Here is a 15,453-nt window from a genome sequence, read left to right on the forward strand (position 1 = left end):
TGTCATTTCTAAGCCACTCGTCCGATAGCTGTTAAAATTATTCCAGTGACAGTTCATTATATTGTTTGCAAGCGTACAAAAGCTGTTTGGTGAGAATTTTCCAGAGAAAAAGTTATTCGTGATGGAATTCAAGTGTGAAAGTGTGATTTCTTCATATTTGGCTGGAAAACCACAAGTGGCTATCGTTAGAGCACTCCAGCATTTTAATGTGAATAAATCTTTTGTGTCTCGTACCCTCGCTAGTTACCGTGATACTGGTATCGTAGCACGACGCGAAGGAAGTGGACGGAAGAAAACCGCAACATCAGCAGAAATGGTTCATAAAGTAAAAAAAGCGACTTGATCGAAAGCCGCGTCGCAGTGACCGAAAAATGGCTCGTGAGCTGAACATATCGCAATATTCCATTCGGCAAATATTGAAAAATGAGCTCGGGGTAAAGCCATTGAAATTCCAAAAAGTGCAAGAACTTACACCGCAACAGAAAGAAAATAGACTCAAAAGAGCTACAGAGTTTATTCGCTTGGCCGAAAGATGTGAACTGCTGAATTTGGTTTTCTCCGATGAGAAAACACTCGTTGTCCAGCAGTTTGTAAACAAACAAAATAATCGTGTATACGTCCCAAAGAGGACAGCTGAAAATGTGCACCTTCGGTTGGCCACCAGAACTCGACCATGGGATCAGAATATGAGGTTGGCGCTAAAAAATACCAAAGTGTTGATCACTTCAAGCAAGCGCTTCGCCGGGTCAAAATACCGCTAGCAACAGTCGCGCAGCGTGCGACGGTTTTATTTGCCGTTTGAAGACCATAATTCGTGCCAAAGGTGACCAATTCGAACAAATCTAAAATTTGATGCTATTTCTGCTATTTTCATTCAATAAAATTAAAAAAATGTAAAAATTATGGTGTTTGACTTTGTTGCAGTAGTTTATCTCACCCTGTATTTTCTATTTAATTTCGTCAAATTTTGGTATATTTAGTTCTTATTATGTAGACACGCTACTAGTAAAAATGATTAATATAGGGACACATTTTGTTACAGACCTTATTAAGGAAAGCCCCTGAAAGAACTTATTTTCCAATCTTTTTTTCTAAAAACAAATCTTCAAAGAAATTGTAAGGGAATATAACAACTAATTCGGTCGATTTCCCTGTAATACGTTGTCTGTCCTATTTACTTACAATTTTCATAAAAAAAGAAAAACACCCAGCTTGAATTTGTTTTATAATTTTTTTTACAGATTTTGTTTATTGCACAAAATACAATATACATTTGATTTGTGGTTGTTTGTGGTTTGATTCTTTATATATAGACAATAATATATAGATATGCTCATCGTATAATTAATTGTTATAAATCTAATTTGAGTAGATTTTCTTTTCATATTGAGAGATAATTATCAGAAGAAAAAAATATTATCGCCCGAAGTCATTATTATCGCACACGAAATCAACGTAGACATTTTAAATCCAACATTATAAATAAAATATGTGTGTATTTATGTATATATTTGGATGTGCCTTTCTAGAAAATATGACAAATATAAACAGTTGATTTTGTTGTGTGTTCAATTTTTGTTGTTTTATTAAAGCTACTTAATTGGTAAAAAAGTTAAATAATAAAATTACTTAAAAATATAAATATATATTTATGCATAGGTTCTTAAAGCTATTTATAAAATAACAATATAAAATAGTTTTGTTTAGGATTCTTTTTTTGTGTTGTGTATGTGTGTGGGGGGAAGTGGGTAGTAAAGGTTGTTTGGAGAGTATGATTTTGTTTCTATACAATTTTGTTGTTTAAAAACTAAAATAACAAATTTACATAAAAGTAAAAAAGGAGGTAAGAGGGGTTATATGGTTGTGGGAATTAACAAAAATTAAATATGATGTAAAATGAAAAAGGCAAATAATTGTATAGTTTTTTTTGGGGGGGGAGGGTTCGGGGTTTGTAAAGAAAAGTAATAAAAAAATATCCAATAAATGAGAGCTCAACAAAAACGCAAGCTATTTTTTCTATTTGTTTGTGGTATATTAAACTATATTGCTTATATGAAAAATACATTTTATGTTTTCAATAATTTTGTGGGGAAGGCGGGTAAAGGAATTGCTTTTTGTTTTGTATTTACATTTGTTTATCTTACAACTAATAATAATAATTTGTATATTATTTGTTTTTTAAATACATTATAAAAGAATTGAATTAAATAAATTACATTCGTATATTTTGAAGTCTTAGGAATACAGGTTTATATATTCAGTTTTATATTCTTTATTTTTTTGGGGGGAAGTTTATTGATTTTTTTCATTTTGTTGAGTAAAAAATATACACAGTTTGGGAAGTTATATGAGGGATTTGATTTTTTTTTGTAATTTTTGTTTCTTTTTTGCATTTGTTTAATTATATAGTTTAGTTTAGAGAACAAATTTACATAACCTAAAATTTAATATTTTCAATATAAGGCACAAGATTTTTTTTGTTTTTATACTAAAAACAATACATTACAGCAGTTTCAATTTGTACAGAGAAAAAATAGTATTATAAAGGATTCAAGGCATGGCTAATTTAGAATATAGGCATTTGTTTTAGAACTATTCCAGCTATGCTTCCTTTCAGTATTTTTTTTTGTTCGTTTTATGGTTTATATACGGAAAAATTTACATTTTTCTAAAGGCCTCATACAGATTGTAGCAAAGTGAAAGTTTTTCAATTCCTTTACTACATTCCGTAGGGTATATGCTTAAGCAAGCGTTTATATTTATATACAACTGCTGTTGATGTTTCATTTTGTAATTGCAAATAAATTTAATTCTTTTTTTCAGGGGTTTTCCTTTTCTTTTTTGTGAGGGGGAGGGGAATTTCTATATCTTTAGCTTTTAGCTTATATAATAATCTCTGGCTTTATTTGTTTATATATATTGTTTGTAAAATAACATTACTATTTGTTGTTACACACTATCCATCTCTAGATCTCTTTCTCTCGTTCTCGCTTTTGTGTAGTTATGATTGAACCAATTCCGTTGTCATTTTTCTACGCAAAAGTATTCCAGTAACAAATACCACAATCCATTGGATAGTTTGTGTACGAGTACGAGCGTGTGGAGCACATACCTGTGCCGCAAAACAGTTTGCAATTTCTCCATTATGAACACTTGTTGGTTGGCTCCTCACACTTCAACACCATAAGTACGATCGACTACATATTCAAAACGTTGTTTATCGGCATCGCTGCTGCTATTATTACCATCTTGATCTTTGGTGTTTTGCTTTTCTGTTGATGTTGTTGTTGTTGCATTGCTAGTTGATGTTGTTGTTCTATTACAAGTTTCAGCTAGCAATTTATTGGTGGCATTTTTAGTTGCCGCTTGTCTTCGACTGCTGGCGCCACCAATGTGATTCTCATTGAGATTCTTGTTTCTTATGCTACTGGCTACGAGAGCCGTATTAATGGCAATTGCTGTTTCGGCTGCATTATCATCGTCTTCATCATCATCATCTTCTTCTTCGTTGTAATCGTTTTGGTTTTCTGGTAAATCTTCAACTTCCTCTTCTTCTTCGATGGGATCGGCCTCGGATAGCATAAAATCAGTAGGCAGTTCTGGTACCGATAATCCTTTGCGAGTGAAAAATGAAATTTTCTCTCTGTAACAAAAAAAGAAGAGAAAATGGATTAATACATGAAAGTCTGATAAATTGTTAAATAAGGATCTAAAAATTTATTTTTCCAATTTTGTGTTAATATTCCTTTCAGAGCTTAATAAACATAATTATAAAATATAATTTTAGAAAATACTTAAAAGAAAACAAGTAAAAAGCATTAAGTTCGGCTGGGCCGAACTTCTAATTCCCTCCAACTTTATGACCCACAAACACCAATTGTTAGACATATTCGTGGGAAAATGTGGCAAAAACTATCAAAATACCGAATATCGGGAGGTACCGCTATATGGGGCTATACAAAAACGTGTACCTATACATACAATGTTTCGCCAACGGAGCTAGAACCCATTAGGACCCACAAATATCAATTCTTAACCAAATCCGCGTGCGAGTCCATGGTCCGATATATCTCATATTCAATACCAACCATCCTAGACACAATACAAATTGATCTGTTAAATTTTGACGCTCTACGTCAAATAATGTGGGTTGTATCATGATTTCAACAGACAGACGGACATCGTTAAATCGACTTAGAATTTTATGCTGTTTATGAAAATATATACTTTATGGGGTCTACGACGAATATTTAGGGATGTTGCAAACGGAATGGTGGAAGGTATAAAAATAAGATTTATTTGTAATTTATTTACAAAATGTATGTAGTTTCCAAGTTACAATGGTAATTTTTAGTTTTCATTAATTCTATAAAGTTTACCTTTAAAGGTAAACATTTAAGTGTAAAGGTACCCATTTAAGTATAGCATTCTAGGGACAACGACCGAAACATGCTTTGAAAACAAATTGAGATAAATTGAAAATGATCCCTTCCACAAGCTCATTTAAGCCTACAATCGCAAGAAGATGTTACATTTTGGAAGTGTGATTGGGAAGTGGAAATGCTTTGAATCAAAGCTTAAAAGTATATAAACGTTTGTATGTACTCCACGACAATGTTAGTTTTATCATTGCAAATATTTAGTCCATGGGATACAGGCTTAAATACTAACTAAAGACAGTCACATAAAGGTGAGTTAGATTTAAATAATCGGGGGTGTTGTGCCAGCAATACCATGAGTATAAGCCTCACCGTAAAATTAGGTATTGTGACAAAATTTTGATCGTTTGTAAAGGCTAAAATTTATTTTTGAGCCTATGGTTGATGGGGTATTCTTATTTGATATGCCAATGATATTGGATTGCTTCAATTTTAACTATACTCACTTGAATGACACTAAATCTGGGCAACCCTTTGGTACTTTTGTTTTGCGCAGTTTATAGATTTTCTTTGTGGTTTTCATGAGCAGCTTTTGCAATTGCTTTTCTTCCGGGCACTTATTGGGATCGGCACGTTCAACCAGACGTTGGAATTCCTCATTTTCAATGGCCCAGGCAGCAATTAAGGGATCTTTGTTATCGCGGGCCTTTTCCAAACTGTAACAAAACAGAATATAATTAATATCGCATTCTCAACAACAAATGCATTTATTGCTCAGCTTACGCTTCTTTTAAATTCTGCAATTTAGCGATTTGATCATTAAGGAAATCTAATTTGCTATGCTGGGCCTGCAGATCTAGTTCCAGGTCCAAACTGGTGCGTGGTATGTGAGTATGATTTAATTCTAAAGGAATAAGAAAAAATCCAAAATTAATTCTTCTTTTCATAAAAATTATAAAAATAAAAGTCCGTACTTGTGGCAGTTTTGGGAGCCTTCGTGTGAAATCTCAAAGATCTCCTTTCAACAGCTCCACGATGGAAAGGATGTGGCGTGACACCAAAGTGCATGGCAGAATCGGAATCGCTGCGATTCAAACGGCAAATATAACGACTTTTGCCTACTGCCGCTGATGGTGTGAAGGTTTGTGACCTTTTAACGGGTCTATCATCGGCCGCTTGCTGGGCCTGTTGGGAGCGAGATTTTTCTGGCGGGAAGGCACATTCGGTATTGGTTTCCTTATCAACATATTCTTGTTTCATGTTGTCCATATAGGCATCTAACATTTTCTTGGTTAAATCTGAAACAAAAAAAGTAAATATTTGAGTTATTTTTACACACATAAATATCTCTCTCCCTATAGACATACCACTTCCAATTGCTCCCTCCAGCTCTTCATCGTCCTCCTCTTCTTCCTCCTCTTCTTCTTCATCGTCATCATCATCCTCCTCCTCCTCTTCGTCTTCATCGTCCAAGCCGAGATTTTCCCTTAAATCTTCAGCAATTTGGGCTTGCATTTCAAAGGGAGGAGCCTGATTGCGGGTTAGTGTTGAAGTTTGCGAGGATGTTATGGTAGATTCATCTGAAGATTCTTCTTTACACGATGTGGCATGGGTGGTGGTGTTTGACGAGCTGCCGCTTACCGTGCTGCTATGTTGATGATGATTTACCGCCGCTGCCGCTGCCACTGCAGCTGCACTTGTGGATGGCATATCAATGGGTTCAAAGGTGGGCATGAATTTTGAACTCAAAACATTGTACCATTTAAGAGTGGAATCATCCGGATTGAATTCAGCCATACTAATTTGCACAGTGCCCTTTGAAAAAGAAAACCAACATTTTTAGAAATAGAAATTTTACTCTCATTTAAGATGGAAGGTATAAACTTACAATAATCTCTTCTTTTTGGCCAGTCATGCTGACCACAGTGACATGCAGACTTTTGGTGCAAAGTTTTCCTAATGAAATCGGTACTGCAAATGTATCATTGAATACGGGTTTATGGAAGTCTGACATGGCTTTTGTGCGTATCGATGTCAGGGAATTGGGCAGTAAGGCGGCACGTAGATATCTATGGAGGAACAAAAACCAAAATCAATAATTAACAATATTTTATATTTCAGTTTAACGGTTGCAACTTACACTTGCGAGTTCTCCGTTGATGCCGACCATAGCGCAGATAAATTGTTGGCACGTTCCAATGACACCACCAGCACACCCTCCTTCTTCAGATATTTCAAACCAATCTGAACCTGGGCCAATTCCTTGCGTGGCAAATGTGCTCTGGAGGCTTCAAACACACCCGAATCTCCGGCCACCGATTCATTGCTTACCGCCGCCGATACGGAGCGTGTATTCGATGTTGACGATGAACGACTTAGCATTTCTTGTGGCAAATCCAAGAGTGAAGGCTTCTCCGAAATGGGCGATAGTGGGGCACCCAAATTCAGGGGCGCTGACATATTCAGCTTCTGTAATCTGGCCTCCAGCATCATACAATCCAAAACAGTCGAATCCAAATCATAGGGATTTGTCTGCTGTCGGCTACCACCCGGACTGGGCTGTTGTTGATACAACGATTGCAAGACAGCTCCAGCATTGGCATAGGTTGGCTCTTCCTTGAGCAAATGCTGTTGTGAGCCATTTTGTTCTGAGGCGGGATTGTATTTCATGGGAGATGCGGGTGGTGTTTCCATCGAGAGACTGCTACGCGGAGACAAGGAGATTTCGGATGAGGGCTGTTGCTGCAACTGGGGATGATGACCGAGTACAACATGTTCGTTGGGCGTTTGTTGCAAAGCTTGCACCTGTTGGTGTTGTTGTTGCTGCTGGAATAGACGCTGCGAACGACGATGCAAATCCACCAGATCTATCTGGGGATCTACGGTGAAAGGATCCAAATAGATGTCCGTAAAACTGAGAGCACTTTTACTACTCGCCGTAGATAGGGAGCCCAGACTGGAACCACTGCTAATGGAGAATGTACTTTCCGATGAGAAGGATTTCAGACGTTCCTCCAACATTTTTGTGGACTTCAAAGCCTCTTGCAATTTATCCAACAACAGTTGTTTCTCTTCATGAAAACGCAGGCGGTTATTGATTTGTTGATTGGTAGCTTCATAAGCCTCTTTCAAATCCTCTTCCAGTTTTCTTCGTGTCTCCTGTATAATGTGGATTTCTTCGGGTGTTCGAGATTTCAAAGAGATACTGTTCAATTCATTCAAGAGTTTCTCTTTTTCTTGTATCAAGAGAATGCGATCCTTGTCCGACTCCAGCTGGCCGGGTTCAATGCGTTCCACATGATCGGCAAGTTGTTGTTGCAGCCGTCGTATGTGCTTACGCCATTCGGCGTATTGCAATTTGGTTTTGGCCATTTCAGCAAATCGAGCTCCACTATTGAGATTATCACCCGGCCCGCACAGATCTGTTTGTGAAGCCACACACACCCGATCAAAGGGTGAGGAGACATTCAGCAATTCGGCATTCTCCTCACTGATCTGTTGACGACTTAGCTCGTTTTTGATTTGTACCAGGCTTCGTATCAATTCCTCGCGTACCTTTTCGCCCGACAACAACGACTTGTGAACCTTGAGCATTTCCTCTCGTATGGCTTGAACTTCGGCAATGTCGTAGCAACCATTTTGCCGAGCATTGATCTTTTCCCCAACCGAGTAGAGGGTGTTCATGCCACGTTGCGTGTACGAGATATCGCTCGTAATGTGGTTAAGTTCATGTTTCAGTTGACAGACACGCTCCTTAGCCAATTTCAAGTCGGCTCGCAGCAGTTCGGGATCGTGTCGGCTCATTGATGATGTGGAAGAGCATACTGCAAGTGAAGAGGGAGAGCAGAAAAAGGTGGATGATTTGATTAGTTTTTATTATGATTTTGGAAAATTTTGGAAAAATTAAGACTAGAAAATTCAACGAGAAATTTGGATTTTTTAGGAAAAAGTGCAACAATTCATAGATTTTAAGACAAAAAATTTAACAACTTTCTGACATGAAAAAACCCGTAGATTTCTGACGCGGTAAAGGTCCTGTGCTGATGCACAATAATTTGAATGTGGATATTAGAATTTTTGTGGATTTACCCAATATTTGTCTCGGTTTTTAGAAAAAATCAACTTTTACTTACAACTACTTCTGCTGGCAGCCAATTTATTCAAGTTGTTGTATTCCTCTTGGGCTATCAGCAAACGTTGTTGTTTAATGTCATACATTTCCCGCTTGTTCTCCAACTGATCCTGGGCAGCCGAGAGATAGTCCCTCAGCATTTGTTCCTGTACACTCTTCCATTCTTGGCGAGGATCTTCCAACTGGGTGGTCTGGGCTATGTGATTGATATAATAACGGCCGATATTCGGATCGTAAGCTTCTTCCCAGCCAATGGGTAACTCATCGCCCACACAATCCTCAAACGATTGGGGTTTTGTGTATCTACAAATAAACAAGAAAGAAAGGAAATTGTTATTAAAATTTATTAAAAACAACGAAAGTTATTTCACATTTTTTGGTTATTTAAGAGGGAGAGAGAGAGAGAAGAGTCATTAAAATATTTCCGGTTCAATAAAGGAGAAAAAAAAATAAATAAAAAATTGAGTTTTATTTTTTGATTTTATATTGGTAAGTTTTTATGTATGTCTAAAAATATCAAAACTTGTTTGCTGGTCCAAACTTATGCATAAATTAATTTATTTCCAGTATGTCACTGATTAAGACAATCAGACTATGCCAAAATAATAAAAAAAAATAAAAAACGTCAAGCAGTTGAGCAGCCAGCCAGCCAGCCAACCGGCCATCAGCGGAAATGTCATTTAGCAAAGATTATTATTTATCAGCAGCAGCATCATTTAAGGAAAAAATGAGAAATAATATGATATACAAAGATGTTTTTATTTATTTTTTGTTTTAATTTTAGTTAATGAAACACAAACACACGCTTTTACTCCTCAATGGAAATTCCATAATTTCACTTTATACATATTTTTTATGGCTTCAAATTGCAGATAAGCGAATTTCAATGTCTTCCCCATGTTGCTGCTTTATTTAGCATTAATTTCGCCAAAAGAAAAAAATAAATAAAAGCAAAAATGCTTTTGATAAGATTAACAATTCAAATTCATTGTAGTCTCATAAAAATTCCTGCCATTTCCTTCATTTTTTGTTGTTGCTTGAAATGATAAATATTTTCTTATTTCATGAAGTTGCTCCCTCTATAGTTGAGGTAAACAGTATTACACTAGATTGTGGTGTTGTTGTTAGTTTGTTTTATTTTGCATTTGAAATAAATTAAATATTTATTTAACATTTTTTCTATACAAGCCACAAGATAGGGAGAAGCTTTAGATATCTACATAGGCAAATTTCTGTGAATTTTATCAGAAATAGAAATGTTAATATTTGCAGCAACATTCCAAAGGGATGTAGAGAGACTTAAGTGATTGTTGCTGGCATGTGCTGGATGACTTTCGAAGAAAGTTATGTGAAGAATTAGTTTTATCAGTTTCCAAAGCCTCCATAAGTTCAGAACGACAATGGAGTATAAACTAATTGGTCGAAGCCTAGAAATTTCAGAAAATCCCAAAAGCGTGTTAAATTTGCTTCTAAATTGTCGTAGCATCATTCTTTTTTGAGGAAGTTTTGAGGGGAATATCTCATGTTGAAGACTTTACGAAGGGTTTAATATATTCAAGTCCATAAAGGCTATGATAGTGTGTTAGATTATCACTGTGGCCATCTACTCTATGGTAGATGACATCTGTGGCCGGCAGATGATCCCTGTGACCATCTAATATGTGGTATATGACCCCTGTGGCAATATACGCTGTGATAGATGACCCCTGTGTGAATGTACTCTGTGATAGACCCCTGTGGACGTTAACAGGGTGAGATGAAAAAACTGCAACCAACTTCAGTCTGCTGTAATTTCGAAGCCACTCGTCCAACAGCAGTTAAAATCATTCCAGTGACAGCTCATTATACTTTTATTTGCTTCGCTTGGCCGAAAGTGGTGAACTGCCGAATTTGGTTTTCTCCGATGAGAAAACATTCGTTGTCCAGCAGTTTGTAAACAAACAAAATGATCGTGTTTACTTGCCAGAGGTCAGCTGAAAATGTGTACCTTCGGTTGGTCACCAGAACTTAAGCGCCTGTCATGGTGATGGTGTGGGCCCCCATAACAGCCGATGGTCGCTCTCCGCTCATATTAATCGACCGTGGCATCAAAATAAATACCGATTATTATCGCGAAAATATTTTGAAGGGTGGGTGGGTTTTTCCATCCAATAAGACCTGCAGAAGTCTTCTGCCCTTTGATATGAGTTTTGTATAAACTTCTGCTCTTTTTGAGTCCTACAAGGTTTTTATTAAACATTTCCAAGAATAAAAGACGTCTTAGTTTAACATTTCAACACAAATCTGACTTCTCTACATATATATGTATATACGTAGACATAAAGATCTAGATTTAAGTAAACAAAAAACATCTTGCAATTCTTAGAATTTCTCTATCAAAATATTTTGTTATTTTTTCTTATTCGAAATATGTATTTGTTTATATTGAATGCATATAAATGAGTGTGTATGTATGTATGTAGTCTGTGAAGAGTGGGTGAATTATAAAAAAATGATTTCTTTGTTATTGCTGCTGTTGTTGTTGTTATGAAAATCAAATGGAATTTAAATCTTTTTATGTTTAACACACATTTGAAAATTTATGAATTTTTAAACGTTTTAATTAATTCGTGTTTGCGTGGGCGAGTTAATGTGTGTGTATGCGGATGATTGCGTCTATAGCTTGTGTATCGGCATTTTTGTAGTTTTTGTTTAAAATATTTTTGGGGAATTTTTTTTCAGTATTGTTTTATGGCATGCAGAATGTTTCTCATCTACATCTACGCAATAAGATTTTATTTTGATAAAAAAAATTTCGATTAATAAAAAATATTTTTAAAATATATATTTTAAAATAATTTGAAATTTTAGAATTTTGATTAATAAATAATATATCCAAAAAATTTGAAATTTTATTTTTTTAGAATTTTTCTTAAAATACAAAATTTTGACTTTAAGGTCATTCTTTCTTGGATATAAAAGGTTATAAATAAAAATATATATTGTGTTATTTGGAATTTTGTATTAATTTACATTTCCAATTTATTGAAAAATTATTGACTTTATAAACATCTTTTCCTGGATATGAAAAACATATTTTTTATTAAATAATTCTATTAATTCATATTTAAAGCTTATTGCAAGTTTTTTTTTTTAATTAACAAATTTATTTTCTTTGCCTCGAAAGGCAAACAGACCACTCATCATCCCCCAACATAATAGGTTAGTTGCTTGGCAGATAGGTAGGTAGGTATGTAGACCTAGTTTGTACATACAGACATACTAAATATTTGTCATTCAAGCGTATAAAAGACGTGACATGGTTTCTTATCTGTACTACGGCCCTGTGAGTGTGTACACACATATGTATCACCCTCAAAAATAAAATAGAAATCACAGCCAGCGCAAAATATGTTATTTTTCAGCTAAAGAATATCAATGATTTCTTGTTAAATGTTCAATAAACAAAAACGAACTATTCACATTCCAAAACAAACAAACAGACAGACTGACTGACAAACCAAAAAAGTGACATTTTTAAAGGTGACCTAGTGATTATAATTTGTTTGCATGATATGATACTTTAAATGAATTTTTAATTAATTTTTATATCAAAATTGTGTGTGTGAGTGTTTTTGTATGTCTTCAATATTAAGAGGGTTTATTTTAGAACAGAACTTGTATTCGAAAAACAAAGATTTTATTTAAAACTAATTAATATTTCAATGAGGGAGCCAAAGCAATTTCATGTTGTAAACGGCTGTGGAGGTCAATCGTGCGACATTAATGAGGAAGCATTTTGACATTCTTTGGAAAAAAAAAAATATTAGAAAAAAATCAGAAATCCGACATTTTTAAGGGCTTAATGGTATTGTATTTTTCTCAAGGGACATTGAAAGAAATCAGTTAAATTAAAAAAAAAAAATAAAAAAAATCCAAAGCTTTTTAGAAATCTCTATGAACATATCTTTATTTTCATTCACATATATATTTTTGTGTATTTCGAATTTAAATAAAAAAATTCAAATTTGAAAAAAGGAAAAAAAACTGTCCACCTGTGTGTTATGGCTGCTGACGTTAGATTCCAAGAATTCTTGAAAGCGAAATCAAACAGAAAATGTGTTTAACGAAATTTGAAGATTTTTATAAATAAATCATAAAAACAGACAGCCAAACAAACAACCAGCAAGTCATATAGTCAGCCAGCCAGCCAGTAAACAACATTAGCATGTGCGATAAACACGTTTGAGAAAAATATTTCTGGTATTTCAATATTTTTTTTCTCTCATTTTAATATTCACACTATAATTAGGAAAACAATTTGTTATGGCCAGTGTGGGGTGATCATTTGGTACCCTACATTAATATAAACAAAGTTTTTTTTTAGAAAGAGGAACATTTCTAGAAATGAGCTCTCTTCTAGAGATTGGAGAGGATACTCCTTCCATTGCTAAAAATAAGATTTTTTGAGAAGTTCTTCAATTCGTAGAAGAGATACTGTCCTATGATAATATGAAAAACTCTTGTAATTGTAATAGAGAAATTCTTCTATATTTGTAAAAAAATATTTTTTCTTCAAAGGGAACAGATCTTTAATCCAGAGAAGACGAGCTCTCGTTTTTATATAAGAGATGTTCATCTTTTATAAAAGAGGAACCTGACTTTTATAAAAGAAGAAAAATGGGTCTTGTTTTTAAGAAGAGGAGCTCTTCTTCACATCTCTTTTTCATAGAAAAAAGCTCTTCTTTCTATGGAAAATAAACGTTTCTATTCGTAGAAGAGAATGACTTCTATTCATAGAATAGGAACCCTTTTTTCGTAGAAGAGAATCTATTCTATCCGTAGAAGAGACAATTTTATTACAAGAAGAGCTTTTCTATACATAGAAGAGAAGAGCACTTCTCCATGAATAGAAGAGCTCGTCTTCCATGGATAGAAGAGCTCCTCATCTATGGCTAGAATAACTTTTTCCTTTTATGTATAAAAAATAAAAAGATCTTCTATCCATAGAAGATGAGCTCGTCTATTCATGGAGAAGAGCTCTTCTATCCTGGTAGCGTAGCCCGACGTGAAGGAAGTGGACGGAAGAAAACAGCAACATCAGCAGAAATGATTCGAAATGTAAAGAAGCGACTTGATCAAAACCCGCGTCGCAGTGGCCGAAAAATGACTCGTGAGCTGAACGTATCGCAATATTCCATTCGGCAAATATTGAAAACTGAGCTCGGGGTAAAGCCATTGAAATTCCAAAAAGTGGAAGAACTTACACCGCAACAGAAAGAAAATAGACTCAAAAGAGCTAAAGAGTTGCTTCGCTTGGCCGAAAGTGGTGAACTGCCGAATATGGTTTTTTCACCTTCGGTTAGACACCAGAACTCAAACGCCGGCCACGGTGATGGTGTGGGTCGCCATAGTCGCCCGTTCGACCGTGGCATCAGAATAAATGCCAAATATTATCGCGAAAATACTCGGGAGGGTGTATTAAAGCCTAAGTATAGAAAAGAAGCTCTTCCATTTATAGAACAGAAGAAAAACTTTTCTATTCATAGAGAGAAGAGAAGCTCTTGTATACATACAATAGAAGAGAACAGTTGCTCTTCTATACATAAGGAAGACGAGCCTTTTTATTTATAGAGAATAAGTCCTTCTATTCATAGAAGAGGAACTCTTCTATTTAAAAAACAAAAAAATTCCCTATTCTATTTATAGAAGATCTCTTTCCTAACGACAGCAGACCTCCCGCCATTGACATAAGACCTCCAGTATGTCTCGCTTGTTTTCAATTGACATTCCGATTCGTCAAATATTTCCATTCATTGTGAGCTTTCTAATCAAATTCTTTTCTAATGAATTGCAAAAAAAAAACACTTTATCGCTTATCTTTTGAAGGCAGCGCGAAAAAATTATAGTTAAAAATGGGACAAATTTATACAAAAATATTTTCGAGCTTAATCAAATTATATACACACAGTAAAGGTCGTTTTGTTAATTTAAGTATGGCACAAAATAATCTTATCAAATGTTTTTTTTTTTTTTTTTTGGTTTTTTGTTATGGGAGTGAAATGGTGGGGAGTAAAACACAATAAACAACGTCGAATAAAATAAATGGGCTAAGAATTCGTTGGAAAGAATTTCTTACAAAAACACAAATGTGACAACAATAGAACGTTGACTGATACTGAGGCATTTCCTGTGGGGAGAATACCTTCCGCCGCCACCTTCTTCCTCTTGACAATTGATCTATTGTAAAAAACAAATTACAAAACACCGAGACACACACACACACAAATCAATACATGCCATTGACTCAAATGTTTGTTGTCTTAGGGAGGCATTTTTGTTTCCTATTTCTTTGTTGCTGTTGTTGTTTAAACTCCACTTTAGCCCTACTTTCAGTCTGGTGTAATCTTTCCCCGTTTTGGAATTTGGGTATTTGTTGTTGTGAAAACAAAACGGAAATAACTCTCCATTTGTAGTCGAGTTTTGTGTTTTGTCTACGGTTGCATTTCAAAATACAAAATATTTGCCCATTTTTATATTTCAAACTCTTTCTTTGTCACTTTTTTTGTTTTCTTCTTGGGTTTGATATTAACCCCAAGTCATTGAACTGTTCGACTGTCGATCACCAAAGAGAAAAAAAAATATTAACGTCTTCGTCTGTCGCAATATTGATAGTCGCCATAGTCAGTGGTGGTGTCGTCTGGTTTTTTGGTATTTATTTTTGATTAATAAATTAAATACTCCACTAGAGAAAAAAGAGAGTATTATCAGCAACACCACCACCAACAACAACATTACCTACCGCCACCACCATAACAATTTCTAATAACATGGGGAAGAAAAGCAATTTAAAGCTGTGTCTTGTTATTTTTTTTTTATTTTATTTTTGTTTTGGCATTTTTTAGCCCCCCTCGAAAACAGATAACGCCATTCCTTAGGAATGTGAAGTTTTGTGTTGCCAAT

At 34.9% G+C, this 15,453-nt stretch overlaps 1 protein-coding gene across 1 annotated transcript in view; it reads right to left on the bottom strand.

Annotated features, from left to right (window-relative positions):
• Window positions 1–1,217: 1,217 nt before the first annotated feature.
• Window positions 1,218–15,453, bottom strand: part of LOC101895428 (protein kibra) — a 51,542-nt gene continuing 37,306 nt past the window's right edge. The window contains exons 2-9 of the mRNA XM_005183496.4: window positions 8,513–8,814; window positions 6,520–8,203; window positions 6,268–6,448; window positions 5,747–6,194; window positions 5,354–5,677; window positions 5,163–5,283; window positions 4,886–5,095; window positions 1,218–3,643 (exon numbers count right to left, since the gene is read on the bottom strand). Of these exons, the coding sequence (XP_005183553.4) occupies window positions 3,169–3,643; window positions 4,886–5,095; window positions 5,163–5,283; window positions 5,354–5,677; window positions 5,747–6,194; window positions 6,268–6,448; window positions 6,520–8,203; window positions 8,513–8,814 (3,745 nt within the window). The 3' untranslated portion in view covers window positions 1,218–3,168. The remainder of the gene's footprint in view (window positions 3,644–4,885; window positions 5,096–5,162; window positions 5,284–5,353; window positions 5,678–5,746; window positions 6,195–6,267; window positions 6,449–6,519; window positions 8,204–8,512; window positions 8,815–15,453) is intronic.

Source organism: Musca domestica, unplaced genomic scaffold (assembly GCF_030504385.1).
Source record: "Musca domestica strain aabys unplaced genomic scaffold, Musca_domestica.polishedcontigs.V.1.1 1, whole genome shotgun sequence".
NCBI classification, from domain to species: domain Eukaryota; kingdom Metazoa; phylum Arthropoda; class Insecta; order Diptera; family Muscidae; genus Musca; species Musca domestica.